The sequence below is a fragment of the Lygodium microphyllum genome, chromosome 15 (assembly GCF_053477565.2).
Source record: "Lygodium microphyllum isolate KBCC chromosome 15, Lygodium_microphyllum_v1.1.10, whole genome shotgun sequence".
Lineage (NCBI taxonomy): Eukaryota > Viridiplantae > Streptophyta > Polypodiopsida > Schizaeales > Lygodiaceae > Lygodium > Lygodium microphyllum.
The window spans coordinates 109,907,709-109,935,397 of NC_141149.1; the positions used below are offsets into that span (position 1 = coordinate 109,907,709).

The following is a 27,689-nucleotide window of genomic DNA, read 5'->3' on the forward strand; positions in this document are numbered from 1 at the left end:
GTCAAATTCCTAAAATGGTAGCTTGCGTCGAACCCCATGCGAACTACTTTACGCAGAAACCTCAGGGTCGAAGCGGATTCATGCTGCACTTGGTTCAAGGAGAATGAAAAACGAGAGGGATGCGAAGCTCGACCTCTCTGCCCATAAGGCATAGTCCCATTTGGTTCCCCTAAAATAGTATAAATCGGGACTCTAGCTTCCTAGATTCTAGGTAATCGTTTTCGTCGTTGTCAATTCCTTTGAGAAAAGTTCCCAACCAACTGGGACCACCCTTCCGTAGGACGAACCCATGGTCTCATCCACTGCACTTTCCTCAAGGTTGCTTTAGTTGTCTAATTACCTACCACATTTAGTTTGACAAGCAAAAACAACTTCCTTAATTAGCCAATTAATCGCCGGTTCCTTCACGTAACTTAAGCATTGACACAAAAAAACAATGTTAAACAAGTTCCTTTTCAACAATTGATCTTATTTATTAGTCTATGGAATACATCATATAATCCAGCCCGAAGGCTATTCCATAATCCGCTCAAAGGCAATTCCATAATCCGCCCGAAGGCAATTCCATAATCCGCTCAAAGGCAATTCCATAATCCGCCCGAAGGCAATTCCAGCAATCCTCAGGGATCGCTATTCCAAGTTTCCGCCCGTAGACTAGTATGCGGGCCTCGAGATCCAATCCCGAGTCACGTCGGCCTCTTGTGTAGGACCCGGAGGCAAGGAATTTACGGCCAGAGCCCTCCCTAGCACCCAAGCGTCCTCCTGCTCCAAGTAGCACCCACGGAGAGACCTCTCGCGGTGGGTTCGGTCCACATACCCTGCGCGGCTAACAACCCCCTTGGATAGGGTCAGGCAGACAATCGGGGCTAACTGATGCTGGCTCTCCCTCCAAGCCTTGAACCTGAAGCATTAATTATTTTTCCAACTTTAATTCTTTGAGCAAAGAAGTACAAACAATGCTCCTAACTGTACAAACACAATCAATCCAGTGGTCGTTTGTTTGGCCAACTGCTAAGGTATAATTCCTTCTCTCCGAATGCATCTAGCATTCGATCCGGGATCAATTGCAACTTGGCGAGATCCCAAGGGTGTCGTTGCTTGTTTAGCCTTTTATCCTTGGGTTAGAGTTCATACCCTGTTAACCTAAATTAACAAATATCTTAGGTTTCCTTTAAAGACAATAAATCCTGGGCAACCTTGTCGCCCTAACTTGATTGATCAATTTCTTGCTAGGCAATTCATAATTACCCTAACTTGGCAAATCAGCCTCAAAGAAGGATGATGTAGTAGGATATCTACTCATCCTCTAGAAAATTAGACTTGCACTTAGAATCTGCTAACCCTCGTTCTAAGGAGTGGCACTTCTATTTTGTGATTTAACACAAAACCATGTGACGTTGCAACTTGTTGCATAGGTGTCGCACCTATCTTGTGGGATTATTTTTCCCATCACACGGTATTACTTGGTCAAAAATGCCTTTGGGTCAAGATGTAGGATTTGGGATGTCCTCTTAACCCAACCCAACCCAACCCTAACTCTACTAGGCCGACAACGTTTGGCCCTAGGGTTTCTAAATTCAAATGGAAGTTTAGTATTTGGTCAATAGATCTTTAGGGTAAAATCCCTAGATCGTTATTGCATGGGAGTCTAACTAACCTTAACATTCCGTGAATGTGGGTAGGACCTTTGGGATTGAAAGTCTTGACTTGGCATCCCAAATGCGATACTAGGCAGAATTTTTAACGTAACTAAACCCTACCTAGCACTTTGAGGTATTTGTCGTACTATAACTATTTATGCTTTTATGAATCCCATGTGGGTTATACTATTACAAGCGATTTACCTAGATCGATCTAATTGTCTTGCGCGACAAGAGGTGATATTTCCTGAGAAGAGATGCAAATACTTCTCCTAAGAGATGTAAATAAATAAATTCAAGATACAACATTCCATGCAATTATGCGATTCATAGACTTTTTCCTTCTATGCAACTATAAGATGTACAATGACCATTTCTTTTCCTTGCCTAAACTATAATGATTGACAATTTAGGGCTAACTCGTATAAAAACCTACGTTGAATTTCATCAAGAACTATGCTCATAACCGTTCGCTTAATGCATTGAATTCAAGCCTTAATATGAAATGCATCATTTTCTAAATACAAACTTCGATAAAAGAAGTCCATGCATGATCAAATACCATGAGCCCGACATTTAATTTATCTCTCCTTTAGCACTTAACCGACTTAAAATGCAAGCATCCTCGCATGCAATTTGCAAAGTTCATAGTTTCCTTTCCATGCATTGCGATTCTTTGGGCATTCAATGGGCGTCTAAGATTATATTCTATACGAATCACGTCCATGAACTTGAATCATAAGTGCAACATGCGACATAAGCTCTATCTTTCTTAGCACGATATCCTCTTCTAATTTATGCATTATCATTCAAGAAGATTGTAGCTACCCTTGTTGACGGGAGTGCGAGCAATTTCAATTAATCGGCATGCACTAAACCTTGTAAAATGAATGGATAAATGCATTTAAATTTTCCTCATCCCTCTCATGTGAGAATACAATTGAAACCTGGGCATTGAGGTTCGGGGTGTTATCCACACGCGAACTTGGAGTGGAAGCTCCCGCATGTGCGCTTCGCGTCTTTAGCTTCGGAGCCATCTATGCAGTGTATTTTGTTGCAGCAACTCCTCCTTTGATTACTCGCATGTCCTGAAGTCTCACAGTCTGCGATCTCCCTCTCCCGTGCAGGACACAGTGCTTGGAGACTTGGCTTTAAAGTTCCCAGGGAAGGCACGAGGGAACGGGACTTAAGGAAGCTTAAAATTAGAAGCTTCTAAGTTTCTGTCTTCTAACAGAAACGTGGAGAGAGAAGAATTTGATGGAGGAGATGATGATGAGGATAATGATTATGTTGATGGCGATGATGATGATGGTGGAGGTGGCGTGACAGTAGCGGCCTGGCGACAGTGGCCTGTGGCGGCGATATGGCGGCAGCAGCACGGCGCAGTCTCCATGATCCCCTCTCCCTTCCTTAAGCTTAAGGGGGGGGGAGGGGGAGGGGGGGGAAGATAGCTACACACGTGGCTCTACATGCCTCCTCCCTCCCCCATGCACTCCACTACTCTAGCTTTTCCCACACTCATACTCCCTCTCCCTTCCATGCATCGGCTGAGGAGAGAGGTTAATAAAAAAATTTGCAAAAAATTTAACCATTATCCCCCCTTTTTCCCCGTGAAGGGTTTAAATGTGGCCTAACTCTATGGATCGGATCATTTGGAGAAAACGAAACGAAGGTACTACTCTAGTCTCTCGTGCTTATGCACGCACAGCACGACACAATAAGAATATGTATATATATATATAGAGAGAGATTGAGAGATTTTCATTTTCTGGCTAATGAATGGGTAAGTTACGCTGTTATGCCTTGCCTGTACGACACTTATGGAAGCTCTGACGACCGTGGAGAGATAGAGAGAGAGAGATGACTTGCTATTGCCGATTCCTGTGTTTACTGTGGTGGTGGTGTGGGGAAGTTGCCCTTGCCTTCGCTGCCCGGTCCTCTTCGTTCTCAGCAGCCCCGCCCTTCACCTTTACATATAACTCTGTAGCGGTACAGTATTTTCTCATTGAACAATTGTGCATCCATGCCTCTTTCCTCCTGTTCATGTGCGTCTTCTGTTCCGTATAGAAAACAAATCTTTATTGTCTTTCAGGTTTGTGTGATTTTGTTTTCATCAGACAGGCGTCTTTGATCGCTGCAGGAAGTAGTCGAGAAAATAAGCGTGATAAAAAACTGGGACCTTGAAGGCATTCGCATATCTAATGTTGACATTGAGAATGCCAGGTTCACCCGGACCATCTTTCATGAGCTGGAGTTGCAAATTGGGAAGCGTGTCTTTCCTGCAAAATTCTTAGATGAAGTAGAAGCCTGGCAGCGTCTTGGTGATTTGAATTTGGATTTCGATGGTGGTGGAATCGAGGTTGCGGAAGCCTTATGGAACACAGAAATCCTCGGATCAGTTCTGGACCCTTTTCACCTGAAGGGTCCCATAGAGGTGTCATTTGACAATCTACAGGTTTGTGCTTCTTTGAAACCACCCTCAGCTGCCTTTTTAATCTAGTGGCACCTCCTTCATTTGTTCCATTTTCACAATGACATATATTTTTTTTCCGGTTTGTTATTGTGTTTGTATCATGTGAAATGCCCAAAATTTGGGCAAGTGCTAGACTATTATTTCAATCAGAATGTCATATACTCCAATCAGAATGTCATCAAGCGTCATCATACATTCCCAGCCTTTGCATTGTATCTGCATGTATGTGCTGCAGACTTGTTTTTGGGAACAACTTTCTACCAGCACACGCTGTGGGTATTGGTTGAGGATGATCACAATTGAGGAGGGTTTCTGCAATGAAGTCTCTACCTTACGTTTAGAGATCTTCATGGGCTGTAGATTTGTTTTGGTTGGTAGCTTCTTGTAGATATTAGGGAACTTGATGATGCCAAAGGGACAACATATGCATGTCCTTGAGAGAAAAGCTTTTAAGGCAACCTTTTGAGAGAGAGATTGTGAGGTTTGTGACAGCGATTTAGAATCTCCGCAAGGTTTCTTTGGCAGCTCTTTGTTAAGGACAGGTAACTATATTTCAAATTACTATAGAATCTCCTTATAACTTCCATTTATTGAAAAAAGATGGTGCTGTTCATATGTACAACAATTAATGATTTGATTTTTTCAAAGAGCTATGATTTGAAAAAACATTTTGTTCTTTGCTTTTGCTTGTAAGCAATGAAAGTAAGGCATATTGACTCTCAAGTTTGGGTAGAGCTTAGATTCTTTTCTCAAAGCATCCTAGCTGTCAATTACAATATGAAAGATGAGAATAAATGGGAGATGGAACCTAGGCCACCAGCCTCTTGTAAAGCAGCCCATTTGGCATATAGAATGCAAAAAATGAGAACAAATGGGAGATTTGAACCCAAATTGTAAGTTGAGAGCCCAACAATCTAATGATTGGATAATATTAAGATAACAAGGGAAGGAGAGGGGGGCACATATAGTATAGAAATAATCAAACACAGAATATAGACACAATTGTATGACAAAGCACAAATTGATAAAAGAACATGGTAGGATTAGGTTAACTCAAAGACAATGAACATTGACGATAAATAAATGAATACAATGCTCAATGCAAATAACACTCTATGCAAGGCGAACCATGAACCTCGAACTCTTGTTTCTTTGAATTCAGAGGCAAAAGATATGAGCTAAAGAGTGTGCAGTACTCTCTGTATGGATCCCGAGATGCAGCAGACAGCCTCCAAATGTGTATAGCAGCAACAAATATAGATATGGAGAGTTTTGATTAGGCCAAACACGTGAGGCACACCTTGAATAATGGGCAGCAGGCTGAACATTCTATTGCCAAAGTGATATGGGTGACTGCTGTAATCTGAAAACACAGCTGAAGAAGATGACTTGACGGGTTGGCGATAGCAGCCGAAGTGCAAACACAGATTGTGGATGCTTAGCTGAAGCAAACGTAGGTAGTAGATCACTCGTAGGCAGAAGATGAAGCCTGAAAACTGCCGCTTGATAGGCGAGGCATAGTTGGCCAGTAGTAAACACATGCCGTGGTGAGGGCTGAGTACTGCCACCAATGGCTGGAGCAAGGCTGGTAGCCAGCACCTAGCTGATGGACAACAAAGTCAAATTGAGATAACCATTGGGAATGGGTGTGGATAGCTGAAACCAGCCTTCCTTCTTAGATAGTAACCTGATTTAACAGTAATTACAGCAAGCATAAAATTCGCATAAACTGAAAATGCACACTTTTAACGCTTTAATCTTGGACATTGGACACTTAAATTGGCTCCCCTTGCGGTATTTCTTTATCTTATATTGCAAATGGAAGGTGTACAATTGAGATCCTTTGATCTCCTTTGCTAATTCTATTGGAGTGTGCAATGGAAGAAGAAACACGAACACAGAGGAAGAGAGAGAAAGCAGAAAATGAAGGAAGCAAATTTGCACTGACTGAGATGAATGCTGAATACAAAGGTGTGGATTGATCAGTCCTTACACGCAGCCTGGAGCATTAGTGAGGGCACCAGATCAGGCTAGAAACAATGGCAGCTCCAATGCTGGAATGGGAGAGGAGGGAGAGTGTGCTGAAATCTGCATAACAGTGTATGGGACTAATGGGGGGGGGCTGCTATATATAGCCCCCCTAGCCTCCAAACTGGCTGACCTGGCCCAAAATTGGCTGACCTGGCCTATACTGACCGACTGTATGCACCACAAAAGAGACCTAAAATGGCCGACTGCCACCCGAGAAAAAAATGCACAACAAAAACAGTAACACACAAACTGACAGAGCTCCTCTGTCTCCTGCCAGACTCTGACAGGAGCTCACAACCAGGAGATGACAGAGAGTGCTGAAATCTGCATAACAGTGTATGGGACTAATGGGAGGGGGGGGCTTGCTATATATAGCCCCCCCAGCCTCCAAACTGGCTGACTTGGCCCAAAACTGGCCGACCTGGCCTATACCGGCAGACTGCACCACAAAAGAGGCCTAAAATGGCCGACTGCCACCCGAGAAGAAAATGCACAACAAAAACAGTAACACACAAACTGACAGAGCTCCTCTGTCTCCTGCTAGACTCTGACAGGAGCTCACAACCAGGAGATGACAGACTGACAATGAAATAGAACAGGCTAACACCCCCTCTCAGATCCTGGGAGGGTCTGAAGACCTAACATCGGCATGTGATGAAGCAAAGAAGCCTGAGGTAAAGACTTCGTGAAGAGATCAACTGCATTGTCCATCGTGGGACAGTAGGCCACCGCCAGCTCTGAATCCATGATCCGCTCTTGAACATAGTGGTATTGAACCTTAATGTGCTTCGTGCGAGCATGAAACACCAGGTTCTTTGCTAGAGCAAGGGCACTCTGGTTGTCCATGCGCAGCTCGGTAGGTCCTGTTGAGGAAAAGCCAATCCCCGCCAGCATACAATGGAGCCAAACTGCTTCCATAGTGGTCGAACATAAGGCCCGATACTTAGCCTCTGTAGAAGAAAGTGCCACAGTAGGCTGCTTCTTGCTGCTCCAAGAGCCTGCACCGGATCCAAGGGTGAAAGCATAACCTTTAGTGGATCGTCGCGAATTCACATCACCTGCCCAATTAGAATCACTCTAGCCAGAAAGAGTGGTTCCATCTCCATACATGATTCTATAGGATCGAGTCCCCTGCAAATATTGAAGGACACGCAAGGCTGCCCTCCAATGATCCTGAGTAGGAGTCTTCAGAAAAGAAGACAACAAAGCCACTACAAAAGAGATATCCGGCGGAGTGTGAATAAGCCAGATAAGTGAGTCAACAAGGCACCTGTAACGGGTGGGATCTGTAAGGGGAACTCCATCTGCCAAAAGCTTGGACTCAGGGTCCATGGGGCATGAAATAGGTCGACACTTGGCCATACCAAATTCCGAAAGAAGCTCGGAAATATACCTGTGTTGTGAGATAAAGATGCCCTGTGCCATCTGATAGATCTCCAGACCAAGAAAGAAGTGAAGGATCCCTAGATCCGCCATGTCAAACTCCTACCGTAGAATAGACCGAGTGTGCTCCACCTGTTGAGTGTCGCTCCCTGTAATAATAAGATCATCCACATACAAGATCAGCAAAACACAAAGGTCACCCAAAACCCTAAAGTAGAGGTTGGGGTAATGATCGGAGCACTGAAAACCACTCTGTAGAAAGAAGCGGTCAATCCCCTAGTACCAAGTACGAGGAGCCTGCTTCAAGCCACAAAGGGCCTTTCGCAACCGGTAGACATGATCCTCCTTTCCGTGCACAAGAAAACTTGGAGGTTGTGAAACATAGATCTCCTCCTCAAGGATGCCATTCAGAAAGGTTGACTTAACGTCCATTTGGTAAACAGGCCAACGGTGGTGAGCTGCAAGAGCCAAAAGAACTCGGATGTTGGACATCCCAGCTATAGGATCAAAAGTCTCAAAGTAATCCAAACCCGCCCGCTGTGCAAAGTCCTTGGCAACAAGCCTAGTTTTGTGCTTGTCCAAGGAGCCATCTGCAAGATACTTGGTTTTAAAGACCCATTTCACACCTATCACCTTCCGTTTCTTGGGACGCGGTACAAGGTCCCAAGTTTGATTTTGCTCGATGGAATCGAGCTATGCCTGCATGGCTTGTCTCCAAACATCCTGTGCAAGAGCCTCCTCAACAGTGGAAGGTTCGGAATCTTGAAGAATGTGGGACATAAGAGCATAGTTTACACAAAGTGAACTATCCCGCGGGGCCCGCAATCGAGCTGATCTGTGTGGACCTGTAGAAGAAGCAGGAAAGTGAGTAACACTTGAATCCTGCATAAGCCGGCGATACCACAAAGGAAGCCTGAGAGATTCCTCTTGCTGCGAGGGAGACCGAGTAGCCTCCGGAACCTGCAAAGCACCTGTCAGAGAAAGGGACTCCCCCTCACCAAGGGAAGGGAGATCCTCCTCTTCTGAAGAAGGCTCCCCATTGGATGGTTGTGTATTGCTAGAAGACTCTTGAGGGGAGGCTGAAGGGGTGGAAGTACTCGAAGGAGTCACATCCGCCAAAGGGGGAGGGGAAGCTGAAGTAGAGGGAACAGAAGGAGGAATAGGAGGGGGAAGAGCCAAAGAAGAAGGAGGGGTGCTAAGAGGCATCCTGGAAGGAAGAGTAGGGAAAGAAGATGGGGAGGGTCTGTTGATGACGAAGAAGCACCTGTAAAAGAACCATCAATTGGATCCTCGGAAGCTGAAGCCTCATCGAAGATCATATCCCTGCTCACCTCAATCTTCTGTGTCGCCGGGTCATAGAGCCGATATCCCTTCGTGGTCGTGCTATAGCCCACAAAGATAAGCTGTCTCGACTTAGAGTCGAGCTTCGTCTGTCTCGTGTTCTTGTCCACATGGACAAAAGCATCACATCCAAAGATGCGAAAGTGGGACATGGAAGGCTTGCTCCCAAAGAAAGCCTCATAAGGAGTCATGTCCTGCAGTGCCGAAGTCGGAGAGTGGTTGCGAATATGCACCGCTGTAGCCACCACCTCACCCCAAAGGGAATGAGATAGACTCTTATGCTCCGGCATGGATTGGGCCATCTCCACCATGGTCCAATTCTCACGCTCCATCACACCATTCTTTGATGGTGTGTTCGGATGGGAATACTCTATCTGAATGCCGTGATCCCTGCAAAACTGAGAGAAAAGGTGAGAAGTGAACTCGCCACCGTGATCAGCTCGAACGCCACGAACTTTGGAAGTAGTTTGTGTCTCCACAAACACCTTCCACTTGCAAAAACAGGAGTACTCCTCGCTCTTGTACTCCAAGAAATAAGGCCACACGTAACGATTGAAGTCGTTCACAATTAGTATCAGATACTTGGCCTTCCCAAGGGAGGCCGTGCCCATAGGTCCGCAAAGGTCGGTGTGAATCAACTCGAGTGGTGAAGAAGCTCTCCTGGAAGCAACCTGTGGGTGAGGCTGTCTATGCTGCTTGCCCCTTAACCAGGTGGGGCATAAAGTGTGAAGAGGAGGGAAATCGGGAAGTCCCTCCACCATCTTCCTCCTAGAAGCCCGCCGTATCCCATCAAGGTTCAGATGCCCGTAACCAGCATGCCAAAGCAGCCCAAGCTCGTGGGAAGCCCTCGCAGCCAAGGTTGTGAGCTTATAAAGCCCACCCTCCTATGTACCTATCCAAAGAGCATCGCCGGTAGAATCATCCTTCATTGTGACCGCATCCTGGGTAAAAATGACTTGGTTACCTAGCTGAGTAAGACCATGCACAGACAATAGGTTAAAGCCCAAATCAGGTACATAAAGAACTTTGGCGGAAGAAGACCGCCTATCTGAAAACATAGGTAAAGTCCCCACGCCTCAAACAGGAATTGTAGAGTTGTCACCAATGGTGACAGTGCCTCCTCTTGAACGAAGATCTTGAAGCCAATCCTGCCGAAAGGTCATGTGAGAAGATGCTCCGTTGTCTACTAGCCAAGGCTTCTCCTGAGTGGTAGAAGCTAGGGCTGTATCCTCCTCAACAAAGACATGTACAAAAGCAGACTTTGTCGTGGCTGTGGCCCGCCTTCGAGTCCTTCTCCTTGGGCTTTAGATGGGGGTATTTCTGCCAACACTTCTCCTCCGGATGAGTGCCCTTCCCATAGTGTGGGCACTTGGGCTTCTTCTCCTTCGCGTCCTTCTTGTCCTCCTCCTTCGTGTCCTTGGCCTTCCCCTTCGGCTGCTGCTTCTTTTTGCCGCCACCAGTACCTGCAGTAAAAGCTTTGGTGGAGCCACTGGCACCCACCTCTCTGAGACGCTCGTCATCCCCCAAGACAAGCGGGGAAAGTTCCTCCCATAGGAGTTTCTCACGGGTCCTTGAGGTGATGAGGCTGGTATAGAAGACATCATACCGGGGTGATGGTAGTTGAGTCAAGAGAATCATCGCCATATCCTCGGACGAAATCACCCGACCAAGAGAGGCCAACTCGCCTCGCATATCTTCCATCTTCGTGATGTGCTCCTTCATGGAAGAAGAATCATCAAGACTGAGCATTCACAATTTCTTTTCCAAAGAAATCTTGTGGGTGAACGTCTTATGCTGATACAAAGATGCAAGCTTCTTTCACACTTCCGCCGCGGTCTGTAGCGTGTGAACATGAACAAGAACAGAGTCATGAAGACTTATAAAGAGAAAGGAACGGGCTTGAGAGTTGAGCCTATTCCACAAGGCTGCACGGTCCATAGATGCCCCATGTGATTGATCCACTGGGGGACGGTCGATGGGTGAAGAAACAAGCTCCCATAGGTCGAATGTGTCTAGGATGCACTCCACCTTGCACGATTAGAGGGAGTAGTTGGAGCCATCCAACTTGTCTTCCTTCGGAAAGGAAGGGAGAATGGGCACTTGTATTGAGGGAATCAAGGAAGCCATACGGACATTTGAAGCAGTCTTTGCTGATGGAACCTTCACGGTAGATGGAACCCTCTGAGATACATGGACTGAAGAAGGACGGCGGGTGCGAGGAGACTCCTCCCGTCGTCGATCACTAAACTCCTGATAATCCCGTCTCCGATCAGAGGAATGAGGAGAAAGAAGCTCATCCTCTGAGTCATCGAAGCTTGAAAACTGGTAAGACATCTTCCAAATCTGCAAACACCAAACACACCAAAGAAAGTTTGCCGATGCCGAGTGATAACCACCAGAAGGGTCACCAACCACCAATTAGACTGTGAACGGCAAGAAACTGAGGTCGCCAAACACCAGAAGCTGTAAACGCAACTGGAGATGATGCAAACGCTGATGTAGAAGTCGTCAGACACCAAAATGCAGCCTGGGGTGGAGTTACCTGCAAGAATAGGGCTGCCAAATGAGGAGAAAACCGCCTGAAGAACAAAACGCCACCAGGAGGAGTGTCACCCAGCTGATAGAAGGCCGCTTTGCAGCAAAATGCAACCAGGAGGTAGACGATGACGTGGCAGCCATTGGAGAAGGCGCTTGCAGCAAACGCAAGGGTTGGAACTTGCAGGAAGAGCCGTCTGGCTGATGGGGAAGAACTGGCAGTAGTAGACGAAGGGGATGGTGTCTCTCTATTGATGGAAGCTCCTCCGTGCTCTCAGTTAGGCTCTGATACCATGTCGGAGTGCGCAACGGAAGAAGAAACATGAACACAGAGGAAGAGAGAGAAAGCAGAAAATGAAGGAAGAAAATCTGCACTGACTGAGATGAATGCTGAATACAAAGGCGTGGACTGATCAGTCCCTGCACTCAGCCCGGAGCGTCAGTGAGGGCACCAGATCAGTCTGTAAACAATGGCAACACCAATGCTGGAATGGGAGAGGAGGGAGTGTGCTGAAATCTGCATAACAGTGTATGGGACTGATGGGGGGGGTTGCTATATCTAGCCCCCAAAGCCTACAAACTGGCCGACCTGGTCCAAAACTGGCCGATTGCACCACAAAAGAGACCTAAAATGGCCGATTGCCACCCGACAAGGAAACGCACAACAAAAACAGCAACACACAAACTGACAGAGCTCCTCTGTCTCTTGCCAGACTCTGATAGGAGCTCACAACCAGGAGATGACAGACTGACAATGAAATAGAGCAGGCTAACAAATCCAAGTGTCTCTTGTTGTCAAAATTGGCTAGTAAGCCTCCAAACCAATTTACCCCTTGGTTTGCTTGCGGATTGGCCTTCACCCATAGAGCTCCCTGAATCTTCTCCCATAAATCCCATGCACTCTGATTTTCATCTTCAACAACATTATGATGGACCTCTTCTAAGAGTGATAAAATAATGGTAGACTTGCATAGCTCATCAACTTCCATCTAAACATCATCATCCATATCCTTAGGTTTAACACCCTTGAAACGCAAGGGTTTAATTTGCAACTTCTGCACCAAATCCTGTCATATTTGGGACTTCCAATACCCATAGTTAGTACCATCCAACTTGGCAATGTTAAATAGAGTTGTGTCTTTCAGATGACCAACCATACTGTCTCAAATCAAAAAGACAAATTCAACTCCAAATCTGATATTGGCTGACTGACCTTTTGAATCTCCTTGAAATTTCTCATTTTCAGCTTTGGAATTCAAGTCCTAGGCCCTCAATTTTGAGCAGCATTCTGAGATGGCTGTCAAAACCCTAATTTTTATTGTGAATTAGGGTTACAACAGAGATTGACCGAAATCTCTTCCTATGATGGCTCAAACTGTTGGAAAATGCTGATATAACTTGCGAAATGGTTGGAGGATGAGAGAGAATGTTATGGAGAGAGAAATTTCAGAGTTTCATTGCAAGAAACATTGAAAAGCTACTACTGCCTTGCTCAAATAGCTATGGAAGCTGTCACCTACAGCTTAGGACCACTAGAAAGATTGCTACCCTCTTCTGTTTGCTGTCACCTGCTTGAGAAGGACCTTGGGCTGTTGTCACTTGTTCCTGGAGGGCTCTAAATTGCTATCATATGTTGTAGGATTGATCCTTCTTAGTTGCAAATCACATTAGGAGTCTCTCCTTGCTCTCTAACAACCTTATTTTCTCTCACAATGGTTGGAATAGACTTCTATCAGCCCTTAAAAACGTTTTTTTCACTTGCATGAGCAAGTTTTGCCAAGTGGCAAGCTTCTAATCTCATTTTTCAGCATTATCGAGCTTATTAAATTAAATTTCAAAATATTAATTGTAAAAATTAATTTAAAAATTATTTTAGTGTCTAAAAAATTAATTTTACGAGCCAATAATTAAATTGGCTAGGTCGATTTGTTTTCCAAGTATCCTTGAGTAATTATTAACTCTTAGATTGGCATTAATTAATTAATTAATGCCTAGTCTCTAATGGCACCATTGACATTAGTGGCCAATGAATTGGTCTAGGCCCAAATTTGACATTGAGTACCACTTAGTACCGGTTAGACATAACTTATTATAACTTTTACATTTGGCACCCATTGTATCCTCGGTATCCTTGGTTTGTTACCACGAAATAACTATCATGTGCATCACATTTGCTAAATAAGCTTGCATATTTGATTAATAACTTAATTAAATATTATCGGCAAGATTAAAGCATTTAATGATATTTCTAGTAATAAGTCTTTTTTGGGGATGTAATAAAGAGCTAGTATATAATGCAATTTCTAGCTCAGCATACACCTGTGAGCACACATAGAGAGAGATAAGAGGGGTAGAGGGAGGGAGGGTAGGGGGAGAAAGGGGAGTGCAATAACATAAACAGAAAGAAGATTAGACCCAAAATCTAGACTATAAAGGATGAAATTGACCTTTGGCCTAATGGTTTAGTAATAGAGGTATGATGCCCATACCACAAACTGGCATTGAATACTTGTCACCAATGGTGACCGATCCCCCTTTATCTCGGACATCTTGTAACCACTCTATGAGGAGTTGTATGGTTAGTGGCTCCACTATCCACAAACGAGGGCATCTTTGTAATGGTTGATCGAAGGCAGTGTGCGTTTGGCCTCGCTACTGCCCTTAATTTTGGTTGCCACTACCTTACCTTCCTTGCTGGGGGTTACTCAACTAAGGGGTGGGGGTTTGATTCTTGGGTTTAGGTTGTGTGCCTCTGGCCTTTGATCGATACTTCTTGTTAAAATGGCCAATTTTTTGACAATATTGACAATATCCATTTTTCTTAGATATACTTTGCTAACTAAGTTCAAGGGATGATTAGGAGTTCTAATTTTGATTTTGATTTGAGTTTTGAGTGGAATTTTGAGGTTTCTTGCCTTTTTCTTGCTGCCCCTTGTGAGAAACAGCAGTGAGAGTCCCCTCTATGGAGGACATGCTATAAAATTGATCGAAGAGGCTAGTGTAATGTATAAACCGATACTCAAATTCATAGAATGTGGGCATAGTGAGTTGTGAAATCACTTGCTGCACAAAATGAAAGTATTTTCTAGGCGCTTGTTTAGGAACAAAGTGGCGTGGTCATCAGAGGACTTAGGAGCCCATGTGGTGGAGAATTAAGCAAAAAGTTGTTGACATTCAATCAACTTCACTTCAAGGTCATCCTAGTTAGTGATTTTGAAATTTTGAAGATCATGATTCAGGTTTATATGATGGGTTCTATCACGAGCCTTATCTTTGACCTGGGAGAGGTGGATACACTAAAACAGTGTTTTTACAGGGTGCAGGACTGTTTTAGAGAGTAGTAAAAGAATATTCCCAAAATATTCTGTTTTGAATTTGAATTTGAGTACTATAGCTCATCATGAAGCGCTATTTGTGGGCTTCGATTTCCATAAAAAAGTTTTTGATTCCGATGTTGGGTCAAAAGTTATAGCCATTTTTGTAATAGGTCTACTAGGATTGCAGTGTACTAGTGAGTAGAAATGGTTGGAAACAAAGAAAAGAACTAAAGCCTAATGATGATGTTCAGCAACAAATTAGAGAAGCACGTGAGGCAATACTTGAGGCACGTCAAGATGGGGAAGATTCACAAGAATATGGCGCTTATAGTACTCTTAATTCCACTCTTTGTAGCCATGAGACTAGGCATTCCATTAGACATATGGAATTGGTAACAAGCCTAATGATGATGCTCAACAACAAATTAGAGAAGCTTGTGAGGCAATACTTGAGGCACATCAAGATGAGGAAGATTCACAAGAATATAGCGCTTATAGTACTCTTAATGCTACTCTTTGTAGCCACGAGACTAGGCATTCCATTAGACATATGGAATTTGTTTCTAAATTGGATCAGGGGGTTGAATTGTTAGTTCAATCAAACATGCAGACCAAGGAAGTCATGGAGCATATGGCTCAATTTACCAAGGATTCTTCGGAGAAGTTTTCATTTTCCACTAGAGTTTGATGGAGTGCCGAATGCTTTGAGGGCGAAGACATCCTCTACACCTGTGAGCTTTACACGTTCTCGATGCTGCTTGAGCATGAGACATCTTTGCGTTTATAGGGGAGGCTCTCATCTTATTATGGCGGTTCTATTGAGGCCTTTACAGCTTCAGAGAGGGGTGACAGGAAGAAGTCGAAGACCCATTGTTATCACTGTGGTAAGAAGGATCACTTGCGGAAGGATTGCAAGGTGTTAGCAGCCTTATGGAAGAAGAAGAAGCGGGATGTGGCTTCCTTCGATGCGTCATCCTCTTCCTCAGACTCCGACTTTGATCCTTCGGCCAAGGCAAAGTCCACAGCGCGGAAGAGATCCATCCCTTCAAATCGTGGGAAGGGCTTTTTTAGGTGCTTTCTAGTCCAGGTGATGCGGTCATTCCTCACAACTCTCTGGTGCTAGAGAGGGAGTGTGAGAGAGTGGTGAGATGGGGCAACCAAGCCTCATCTATACAGGTATATAGATGCACAAGTTCCATCTCATTATGGTGGTTCCAGTGGGGCCTTTACAACTTTAGAGAGGGGTGACAGGATGAAGTCAAAGATCCATTGTTATCACTGTGGTAAGAAGGGTCACTTGCGGAAGGACTGCAAGGAGTTAGCAGCCTCGCAGAAGAAGAAGCAAGATGGGGTCTCCTTCGGCACATCATCCTCTTCCTCAGACTGACTCTCTGATACTTCGGCCAAGGCAAAGTCTAGGACGCAGAAAGAATCCACTTCTTCAGATCGTGTGGGAAGGGCTTGATTGCTTCTTTCTCAGGTGTTTTCTAGTCTAGGTGATGTGGTCATTCCTTACAACTATTCAGTGCTAGAGAGGGAGTGTAAGAGGGTGGTGAGATGGGGCAGCCAAGCCTTATCTATACATGTATATAGGTACACAGGTTCTAGAGAGAGACGTTCTTAACACATCGACCGAAGTTTGGCAGATTCAAATCTTCGAGTTGGGATTGACATCCAGGTTCATGATGAGGTGTTTCTTTGACAACAAGTAGGCTTGGCTCCTAGTCTTGAGCTTACATGAGGGGACACTTCGGCGGTCTTGGCCAAAGGCGGGGAATCCATGGTCACATATGTTTAGAGGCATTTTTGATAAGATGATTTTGTATGCTACTACGAGACATTAATAGGCACTAAGATCTATTATGACCCTTCTCTATTTTTAGGAGTTGGTATGATCGGCATTGTCCTTAGGTTCTCTCCAAGGCACCTTGGTCGTGGCTTGATCAAGGGGGAGGTTGCATGTCCATACCCCTAGTGATGGTTAGCTTGGTTATGTAGTGGATCACTATTCAATGTATAGTCATTTTGAGTTGGTATGCAGCTGTGTATGGTTTGCACCTAGGCTTTTGAAACTATATGTTTGCAAGGCTGCTAGTACGTATGAAATACATGGAATGTATCTTTGGATGTGATGTACATTTACAAGGCATGCATGGGATACATGGATAGTATGCATTGCATATTTGTACGTGATGTAAGAGAAGTATAATGGCATAAGTTACATGTGGTTTCCAGTTGATGAATACTTTACATGAGTATCATGTGATACATCATTGCTATGAGGTGCTACTTATGCTCAGTTTATGCATTACAATGCCTTGGTGGTTAGAATAATGTTGGGCTTTGGCTTGTGGTTTGATCCCTATTGGTTACAGGGTTGCCCTCTTTTAGAGTTGCAAAATTGCATAAAATTTGTGAAGCATGCCAGTTTGGTAAGCAAGCGAGACAACCCTTCTCACATGATAGAGAAGTGAGCAGAAATATACTTGATGTAGTACACACAGATGTTTGGGGGCCTACACAGAATGTATCTCTTGGTGGCAACAAATACTTTGTCACATTTATTGATGACTGTTCAAGGATCCTTGCCATTAATGATACCTTTGAGTCTAAGTGTATTTTTCCCTTTGCATCCGGTCCATGTATCATGTGAAATAGTATATAAGGAAGAATGAGAACCATGAGTACCACTCGGATCAAATGGAATCCCATCCATGGGATCATAGAATCCTTCATTAGTGGCATCCTCTTCTTCATGAACTTCATTATTTAGCAAAGGTACAAAATACAGATGTACTTGTGGAAGAGAAACGAAAACGAGATGAAGATAATGCAAGAACATCTAAAAGAGTGACAAGAAAAAGTGCGAATCAACCTAAAGCTACAAATCAACCACCTCCTGAGCATGTTATGAAAGAGGTCAGTTAGGGGTAAAAATAAGATAACAAACAAGAGAGCAAAAAGAAGAGCAAGTAGCCAAGATCACGAATTAGCTGTTTTTGACCCATCCGATCCCCAGAAATGGAAATTGTTAATACTGGCACTGTACCTTAAGTGGGAGATGGAATAGCCCGCATTCATGATAAGTTGTAGTCTTATATTGAGATAGGCATAGATGCCTTGGAAGATCCTGTACTGGAAAATTCAGCCATTGCATCTGTAGATTTTCTCAATGTACCTAAAGAGGTTTATGAAGATCATGTTTTACATGATGCAGGGACTCAAATGGAGATTGGTGACTTGTTGGATGCACATGATTTGCAGGATGATAAAGTTATTGTTTATGAGACAGTTCATGAGTGACGGACCTGAGTCACGTCCACCGCACTTTCCTCAGTTTGCTTTAGTTATCTAATTACCTAACACATTATGTTTTGACATGCAAAATCAGCTTCCTTAATTAAACAAATTAATCACGAGTTCCTTCACGTAACTTAGGCACTGACACAAAAACAATGCCAAGCAAGTTCCTTTTTCTTTAATAACTGCTCCTTATAAAAAAAGATCCTGGAGTATATCTAATATAACGCCCGAAGGCTAGCCCAGCAATCTACAGGATTGTTGCTCCAAGTTCCGCCCGTTGACTAGTACACAGGCCTCAAGATCCCATCTCGAGTCACGTCGGTACCTTGCGCAGGATCCGGAGGCAAGGGATTTACAACCAAAGCCTCCCCTGGCACCCAAGCGTCCTCCCGCTCCAAGTAGTACCCACAGAGAGACCTCTCGTGGCGGGTTAGGTCCAAATACCCGGCATGGCTAACAACCCCCTTGGATAGGGCCAGGCAGGCCGTCGGAGGTAACTGATCCTGTCTCTCCCTCCAGGCTTTCAACCTGGAGCGTTAAAATTTTTTCCTTGAATTAGTTCTTTGAGCAAAGAGATCAAATAATGTACCTAAGTACAAGCACGAACATTTCGGAGGTCGTTTGTGTGACCGATTGCTAAGGTGTGACTCATTTTTCCCAAATGCTCCCAGTACCCGATCTTGGGTCTTTCCACGGCTTGGCGAGATTCCAATAATTTCAACAAGAGCAAATGGTCTTCGTAAGTTGGCTTATACTTGCCCCTTTTTCTTGGGTTTTTTTTCTTAGGGTATCTTAGTCCCTAACTCAAACATTAGCTGGTCAGTCAAGGCAATGGACATGCCTTATTCGCAACCCAACCTAGGGTCTTTTAATCTCTAATTCTAGCCAAGCTGAGGCAATACATGATTTTTCATTTAAACTTTCAAGATGCGGTTTAGATGCATGCGATCCTTCCAATTCTCTTAGTGCGGTTCTATGCAGGATTTCCCAACCATAATGCACGTTGTGCGTTTAGTATAGTTGTCCCCTAAACGGCCTTTATCTCTCTTTATTCCTGGTAATGACTACTTATCTCTAATGCACTAGATCACATGTGACTTGCGTCTATGGAAGTCTAGTTTTTTTTTTTCCCTTAACGATGCAAGTGTATGTTATGAATAGAAATTAACATTTCATGTGTTTCTTTTAACCATGATTGCGTAACGTGAATTCTAAATGACTATTCATGCATTGAACTGGTTAAAAAGCTATCATTTTATGTGAAATAAGGCGATAACCTTATCATTTTATGTGAATAAAAGCTATCATTTCTTGTGAGGTAAGGCGTTAACCTTATCATTTTACGTGCGTAAAATCTTATGGGAAATCAACCTCTACCGTTTCGCGCATGCAACTTAGTTCTTAGAATAAACAAAACCTTATGTACGACATTATCCCTTCCACGAGAATTAAGTTCTAAATTAATTTTTTTAACGCTTAGAACCTGGGCTTGATTCGTGTGTGCTGCGTTGGTTGTTCCGCTTGTCCCTCCAGCATTACAGGTGGCTTGGGCGCCTATGCTTCCTGTGACTTTCTTCTTGGGAGCCATTCGCCTCGCGGAGATTGGGCAGTCCGGTCCTTAACGGTTTCGGTTAGACATGATCGGTTGGGAAGACCACCGGATGTGGTTCGTTGCCAGAAGAGTGGTTTTGGTGACTCGTAGCGATTACCCCCTTTTTCTCTCTTCTTTCTCTACCTCTCTTCTTGTCCTTCTCCCACTTCTTTCTCCTTCTGCTCCTTTCTCTTTTCCTTTCTCTACCACTTCTTACCTCTCTTCCTCTACCTCTTCTTCTTCTTCCTCTACCTCTCTCCTTTCCCTTCTTCTTCTCCTCTCCTTCTTCTCTTCCTTTTTTTTCTCTTCCTCTACCTCTCTCCTACTCCTTCTCTTCTTCTACTACTCCCCCTCTACTTCCCTCTTTCACTACCTTCTTTTCCTCCCTCCTTCACTCCTCCTTCACTCCTCCTTCTCTTCTCTCTCTCCCTGCTTCTTGCTCTTCTACCTCCTCTACCCACTTCTTCTTTCCTCTTCTCTCCCTTATTCTTTTTCTTCCCTCCTTCTACTTCTTATGCTCTCCTCCTCCTACTTCTCTCCTCCTTCTACCTCTTATCCTCTCCTTCCTCTACTTCTTACCCTCTCCTCCTTCTCTCTCTTTACTCCTCCTTCACTCCTACTCCTTCCCTTCTCCCTCTCCCTCCTTCTTGCTCTTCCACCTCCTTTTTTTCTCTCTCTTTCTTTTACTCCTTCTCACCTTCTCCTTCTCTCTCCCTCTTTCTCCTCTTCTCTCTCTCTCACCTTCTTTCTCCTCTCCCACCCTCTTCTTTTTATCCTCTCCCTCTACTTTTTCTCTTCATGGCCCAAACAAGGAGGTTGTTTATTTTGGAGAGCCAAGGGAGGGTCCCGCGTCTTCAGTTAAAAAGGGGGGTGACGTAAGGAGGGCCGTAGCCTCCGTCGTCCGCTAGCTGACACCGGGGGGGGGTGGGGGTGGGGTGGGTTGGCTATCGTCGTTGGCCCCAGGGCCGTTTCCGCAGACGGGGGAAAAAGTGTCACGTGGGAAGCTGGGTGGCGGAGCGGCCGCCAGCAGAGGCTGCTGTTGCAGTTAATCGCAGGGGGGGGGAGAGGCCTCGTTCGGGAGGGCCTAGGGAGGTGGCGCAGCGCTTGTTGTCCAGGCGATCGGGGAGGCTTTAACGGAGGCCCTGTGCGGTGGCTGGGGGGAAGGTTAGCGACGTCTCCAAGGGCATAGCCTCTCTCGATATCCTCCTTCACCTCTGCCTCGGGAGGGGAGAAGCATTCAAGGGGAGGGGAGGAGGTAGGTGGCATGGCTACCCCTCCACTTGGAGATTGCATGCCTCCCCTCCCAATCCACCACTCCCACTCTCTTCCCCTCTCCCCTGACTGCTGTCGGCGGGGAGAGAGGGGGGGATAAAAAAATTTGAGCTTAATGAAAGATTTTTTTTTTCTTTTCTTTTAAATTTTTAGGGGAGGGTTTCTATGGCTCATTACATTCTCTCCCCCTTAGAGGAATCGAGATGTTCTCATCTAGAGAGGACCGGGGGTATTGTTGGTTGAGAGTATCTTCGTCCATCCAGGTGGCATCCTCTTTGGGATAATCTTTCCACTGGACGAGGTATTCTTTCAAGGTCCTTGACCTCAAATGCCTCTCCTTGACATCTAGGACTCTATCATGCCGTAGCTCAAGAACTCCTTTGCTAGGCATTGCAACTTGCTGATCATCAAGTACATGATTTGGATTAGGTAGATACTTTTTCAATAGGCTAACGTGGAATACATTATGAACTTTTAGGGTTGCGGGTAGCTGTAGTGTGTAAGCATTATGTCCTAGGCACTTAGTGATCTTATAAGGTCCACAATACCTTGGACTTAGCTTTTTGTACTCTCCCAAGAATAGTGAACTCTTTTTAGGGCATACGCGGATGAAGACCATATCACCTTCAACGAAGGATCTATCTTGCCGTTTCAAGTCCGCGTAAGCCTTCTGTCTGTCCTTGGCGGCTTGGATGTCTTGGCTTATTGATTTGATTTGATCATCCATGTCTTCCAGCATCTGCCTTGAAGCTTCTACCCTCAAGGTTGGATCCGAGAAGCTCAAAGGGATACGACAATCGTGCCCATACAATGCTTGGAAAGGGGTCATCTGAATACTTTGTTGGTAAGAAGTATTGTAGGCAAACTCAACCAGTGGCAAATCTTAAATCCACTTTTTGGGTTCGCGACAACAGTATGCCCTAAGCATATCTTCAATGACTTGGTTGACTCGTTCCGTTTGACCATCAGTTTGGGGATGGTAAGCTGTGCTGAAACAGAGTTGAGTCCCAATGGCCTCGAAAATAGCCCTCCAGAAGTGTGATGTGAAGAGAGAGTCACGATCACTAATGATTCTTCTGGGTAATCCATGCAGTTTGAATATTTCCTTGATGAATAATCTAGCAATGTCTGAGGCTTTATAGTTTGTCTTGACAGGGATGAGATGTGCAACCTTGGTGAGCATATCTACTATAACCATAATAGAGTTGTATCCTTCTTGAACTTGGGGTAGGCCAACAACAAAGTCCATACTAATGAATTCCCATTTTATTTGGGAAATATCCAGTGGCTGCAATTTCCCAGGCATTTTGAGATGTTCCGCCGTAATGCTTGACAAGACAAACATTCCGTGACATATTTCAAAACGTTACCTTTGAGCCTATCCCAATAATAGCTCTTCCTGATCGTATTAAGGGTCTTGGCATAGCCAGGATGTCCCGAGAAAGGGGAGTTATGGGCTTCCCAAAGTATCTTCTGCTTAAGAGATTGGGTTGCAGGGATACATAATCTTGTCCTAAAGTAGACAAGTCCACTACTGACAGAGAATTCTTGATACTTCGTCTTTAGCTTCGGGTCTTAATCTTGATGGGGATCTCCCTTAGCAATTTCTGATAGACTGGGTCATGACATGCCTCTTCTCTAGCTAGCTCAAGGATTGGGTTGTTTGGCATTGATACCTTTGTGGCTAGAGATCTTGCTGTTGATGGATCTTGCAAAATAAGAGAGTTTAGAAATGCCTTGCAATTGAGTGCATCGGCAACTACATTCTCCTTTCCAGGCCTGTATTTGATTTCAAAATCATATTCTTCCAGCACTTCGATCCATCGACGTTGCCTCATATTGAGCTCATTCTGGGTGAAGATCCATTTAAGACTCTTGTGGTCCGTCACTAAGGCAAATTTGTTACCCAGCAAGTAATGTCTCCAAAGTTTGAGAGCATGGATGACAGCCAACAGCTCCAGATCGTGGGTAGCATAATTCCTTTCATGGCTCTTCAGTTTTCTTGAAGAGTATGCTATAGGATGACCTTCTTGTATAAGCACACATCTTAAGGCAAGTGCACTAGCATCAGTTACCACTTCAAACTCCTTACTAAGATCAAGAAGTTTCAGGATGGGTGCTGATACCAAGCTTTGCTTTAGTTTGTCAAAGCTGGTATGTTCAGCATGTGACCATACAATTGCTACTTGCTTCTTTAGTAGATCAGTCAGAGGTGCTGCAATCAAAGCATAGTTTTTGATAAAGATCCTATACCATCCTATCAATCCAAGAAAACTACGTATTTCTTTGACAGAAGTTGGTGTTGGCCATTCTAGAACGTCTTTGACCTTGGCTGGATTCACTGAAATTCCTTCCGTTGATACAATGAATCCCAGACATTCAATCTATCGCTTGAAAAATGCACACTTCTTCTTCTTGGCATAAGGCTTGTGTGCTCTCATTGTTTCAAGAACAATGCGAAGCTAGGGTTCATGATATTTTTCTTGCTTAGAGTAGACTAGGGTATCGTCAAAGAAGACGAGTACGAAGTCATCAAGATAGGGCCTAAAGATATCCTGCATTAACCTGTTGAAGGTAGCAGGAGCATTTGTCAGCCCGAATGACATCACTAGGAATTCAAAGTGTCCATACCTTGTGCTGAATGCAGTCTTCGGGATATCTTCTTCCTTGATCCTTATCTGATAATATCCAGACCTGAGATCTATCTTAGAGAAGATCTTTACATCTTGAAGATGGTCAAGTAGTTCATCTATTCTTGGAATGGGGTATTTGTTTTTAATGGTCGATTGATTCAACTCTCTGTAGTCAATGCATAACCGAAGAGTTCCATCTTTCTTCTTCTGGAACAGCACTGGAGCTTCCCATGGCGAACTGCTAGGACGGATGTAGCCTTGGTCTAACAGTTGTTTGAGTTGCTCTTTCAGTTCAATAGCTTCCGGGATAGACATCCTATACGGTCTCTTTGCGACAGGTGCAGCTCCTGGCGCTAGCTTGATTTCATGGTCGACTTCCCTTTGAGGAGGAAGTTTGGTCAGCTCTTTAGGAAATACGTCTACATATTCCTTTAACCATAAAGGATGAATTTTTGGCTTACCAGCCTCTCCTTGAGTTGTAACTAGTTTCCCTTCAAAATTTCGGAAGGAGACTTAGCCACATTCGTGGACACCTAGGTTCATTACCCCGAATCTCACCGAAGTCGGCTTCCCACCCAATAGGAATTTCACCTTAGTAGTTTGCCTAGTACAAGAAACCTCACGACCATTTGCCAATTCCACAAGTAAAATAGGTGCGTTTATTGTGGCTATCCCTAGCCTTTTTGCACAAATTGGTGAAATGAAGGAATGTGTACTGCCACAATCGATTAGGGTTTTGAAGCTTTTACCTTCATAATCCGATGGAGTTTGGATCACCGAGAATTGGCGATCCGGTCCCTTCTTGTGAAGAGCGGTGTGAACGGTTGTCCTCTCAATGTCAGCATCCATGGATGGATCTTCTTCATCACCCAGCTCCTTGTTGGCAACACTGGAGGTTCTCCCTCTGGCCATGACAGTGGTTCCTTGACCATGGGCAGCTCTTTGGAATGGCCCTTGGCGATGTCCTCTGCTAAGCTTGGGACACTGCCTCTTGAAGTGTCCGGGCTCGTTGCAATGGAAGCAACGTAGATTGCGGTCGTTACCTCGTGTAGGAACAAAGTTGTTGACAGCATTGGTCCTGGCTTTCTTCCTTTGTTCCTGATTTTGACCTTGCGCTCTCTTAGACTAAGCCCTATACATCCCCTTGTTCTGATCCCTGTAAGGCCAAGTCCTGTTGTTCCCTGGCTTGGTCTGCACATCTTGTATTATTGGTGCAGCTTGAATGAGTGCGTCTTGTAGGTTTGTTGGGCGCATTGATTCCAAGCAGGTGTTTATGGGTGGATTTAGCCCAGCGCAAAACTGACACTTGTTGTGTCATATCCATTTGTGGCGCGTGCTTTAAGAGAGAGACGAACTTTGAATAATATGCATCAAGGGATAGTCCAAGCTGCTTCAATTCATAGAATTTGTTCATCTTTTGTATGCGGTAGGCAAGTGGCAGATACCTCCCTCGCACAGCTTCCTTAAGCTTCTCCCAAGTGACTGTCCCTTCCAAGATCCCTTGGTCTCTGCACCACTGTTTCCATCAAAGTCTTGCTTTGCCTGCAAGCTTAAGTTTGGCGAGCATAGCTTGGTTAGCAGGTGCAGTTCTTGTTGCCTCAAAATAGTCCTCCATGGACTCGATCTAGATCTCGGCATCAGCTTGAACAATCCTTCCCTTATCATTGAATTCAGGTGGCTTGATTTGTTTGAGAAGAAACTTTTTCTCTTGAATCACAGCTGTACTTAGTGCAGGGGTCGGACTTGGAACCTGCACCTGGGGTTGTGCCTGGGCAATAAGATTCTTTATGTTAAAAACTTATCAAACGTTTCTCATATTACGTTAATATGACCAGCATAGCTTTTAGTCAAGTGACCTAATCTCTTAACTCCTTTGCCACATTTACAATTAGGATAGACAATAGTAAGAAGTCTTATTCATTCATGAGGACATAGCTCTTTGAGTACATTTATTTTGAGAAAGTGGAACAAGCTGATTGGCACATCAGTTTAGGGAAAATAGGATTGTGTTACAATTGGCTACAGGGACTGAGTAATAATATGGAGAGGGGTCATGGATTTTCAGGAATCGATAAGTCATAGGAAGCTTGGGGTATCCCTTCCTTTGATATCCGTTTTTCTCATAACGTCCCAGTACTTTGATTCTGTTGGTAGGGATCACCCGAGTCGCTTCTTCATACACATACTTGTTCTGCTCAACGTGCCGACTGCCAACACGCAGGGTTGTGTTTGTGTGAGCTTCGACAAAGATGAACAGCTTCACGATCTTTAAATCCTCCATCCACTTGATTCTCTTCAAGTTGGTCTGAAGGTACGCAAGTCGGTGGGCTGCTATGTAATATATTCTTGATTCTCCCGTCCATCTTTGTTCTGCATACAGGGGTGAAGGATTGTAGATGCGGTCTAGAATATTCATCATGCCTAGCCTCCGATGATAATCCGAAGCACGCATTGCAGTCATAAACATAACCTGAAACACCAAGAATTTGTTCTATGCTTCGTGACTTTGCAGCCCATCATCCATGAGTGAGTAAGGAAATGTTCTCAACAGCAAACACTGCTCTATTCCCCTTACCTTTTCCTGGCTGACCCCTTAATCCCTTTACTTTCCTTCATTAAGTTCCTTTGTAAATATTAGATTCCGTTGGTTCGCTCTGATACCAACTGTAACGTGTCCATTTGTTCGCTTGCGGGACAGGTCTTAGCAGCCCATCGGGAGGAGGGTCTAGAAGGCTTCACCTGGCACTCGCAGGGAATGACACAGGGTTTGCGATCTAGGTCTTCCCGAGTTTGCCCCGAGTGGAAGTGTCCAGCCGTTTCCACTTGGGATTGACCTGAGGTTAGGGTTCCTTTCCTACCAGCAAAGTCTCAGTCTTTCTACCGAACGGCATAGACCCATTCCTTTGTCCTAAAATAGGATAAACCGAAGATTCTACATCCACTGATACTAGGTCTTTTATTATCTCAAGATTTGAGAAAAGTTGCGAGCTAACCGGGACCACCCTTCTGTAGGATAGACCTGAGTCACGTCCACCGTACTTTCCTCATTTTGCTTTAGTTATCTAATTACCTAACACATTACGTTTTGACATGCAAAATCAGCTTCCTTAATTAAACAAATTAATCATGGGTTCCTTCACATAACTTAGGCATTGACACAAAAACAATGCCAAGCAAGTTCCTTTTCCTTTAATAACTGCTCCTTATAAAAAAAGATCCTGGAGTACATCCAATATAATGCCCGAAGGCTAGCCCAGCAATCTACAGGATTGCTACTCCAAGTTTCGCCCGTTGACTAGTTCACGGGCCTCGAGATCCCATCTCGAGTCACGTCGGTTCCCCTTGCACGGGATCTGGAGGCAAGGGATTTACAGCCAAAGCCTCCCCTGGCATCCAAGCATCCTCCCGCTCCAAGACCCACGGAGAGACCTCTCGCGGCGGGTTAGGTCCATATACCCGGCATGGCTAACAACCCCCTTGGATAGGGCCAGGCAAGCCGTCGGAGGTAACTGATCTTGTCTCTCCCTCCAGGCTTTCAACTTGGAGCATTAATTTTTTTTCCTTGAATTAGTTCTTTGAGCAAAGAGATCAAATAATGTACCTAAGTATACGCACGAACATTTCGGAGGTCGTTTATGTGACCAACTGCTAAGGTATGACTCCTTTTTTCCGGATGCTTCCAACACCCAATCTTGGGTCTTTCCACGGTTTGGCGAGATTCCAATAATTTCAACAAGAGCAAATGGTCTTGGTAAGTTGGCTAATACTTGCCCCTTTTCCTTGGGTTTTTTTTCTTAGGGTATCTTAGTCCCTAACTCAAGCATTAGCTGGTCAGTCAAGGCAATGGACATGCCTTATTCGCAACCCAACCTAGGGTCTTTTAATCTCTAATTCTAGCCAAGCTCAGGCAACACATGATTTCTCATTTAAACTTTCAAGATGCGGTTTAGATGCATGTGATCCTTCCGATTCTCTTAGTGCGGTTCTATGCAGGATTTTCCAATTATAATGCACGTTGTGCGTTCAGTATAGTTGTCCCCTAAGCGGCCTTTATCTCTCTTTATTCTTGGTAATGAGTACTTATCTCTAATGCACTGGATCATATGTGACTTGCGTCTATGGAAGTCTAGGTTTTTTTTTTTCCTAACAATGCAAGTGTATCTTATGAAT

General features: G+C 44.5%; 1 protein-coding gene across 1 annotated transcript in view; it reads left to right on the forward strand.

Annotated features, from left to right (window-relative positions):
• The first annotated feature begins 3,306 nt into the window (after window positions 1–3,306).
• LOC148024903 (protein TUNICAMYCIN INDUCED 1-like) overlaps window positions 3,307–27,689 on the forward strand; it is a 45,748-nt gene continuing 21,365 nt past the window's right edge. The window contains exons 1-2 of the mRNA XM_087694575.1: window positions 3,307–3,629; window positions 3,781–4,095. Of these exons, the coding sequence (XP_087550701.1) occupies window positions 3,501–3,629; window positions 3,781–4,095 (444 nt within the window). The 5' untranslated portion in view covers window positions 3,307–3,500. The remainder of the gene's footprint in view (window positions 3,630–3,780; window positions 4,096–27,689) is intronic.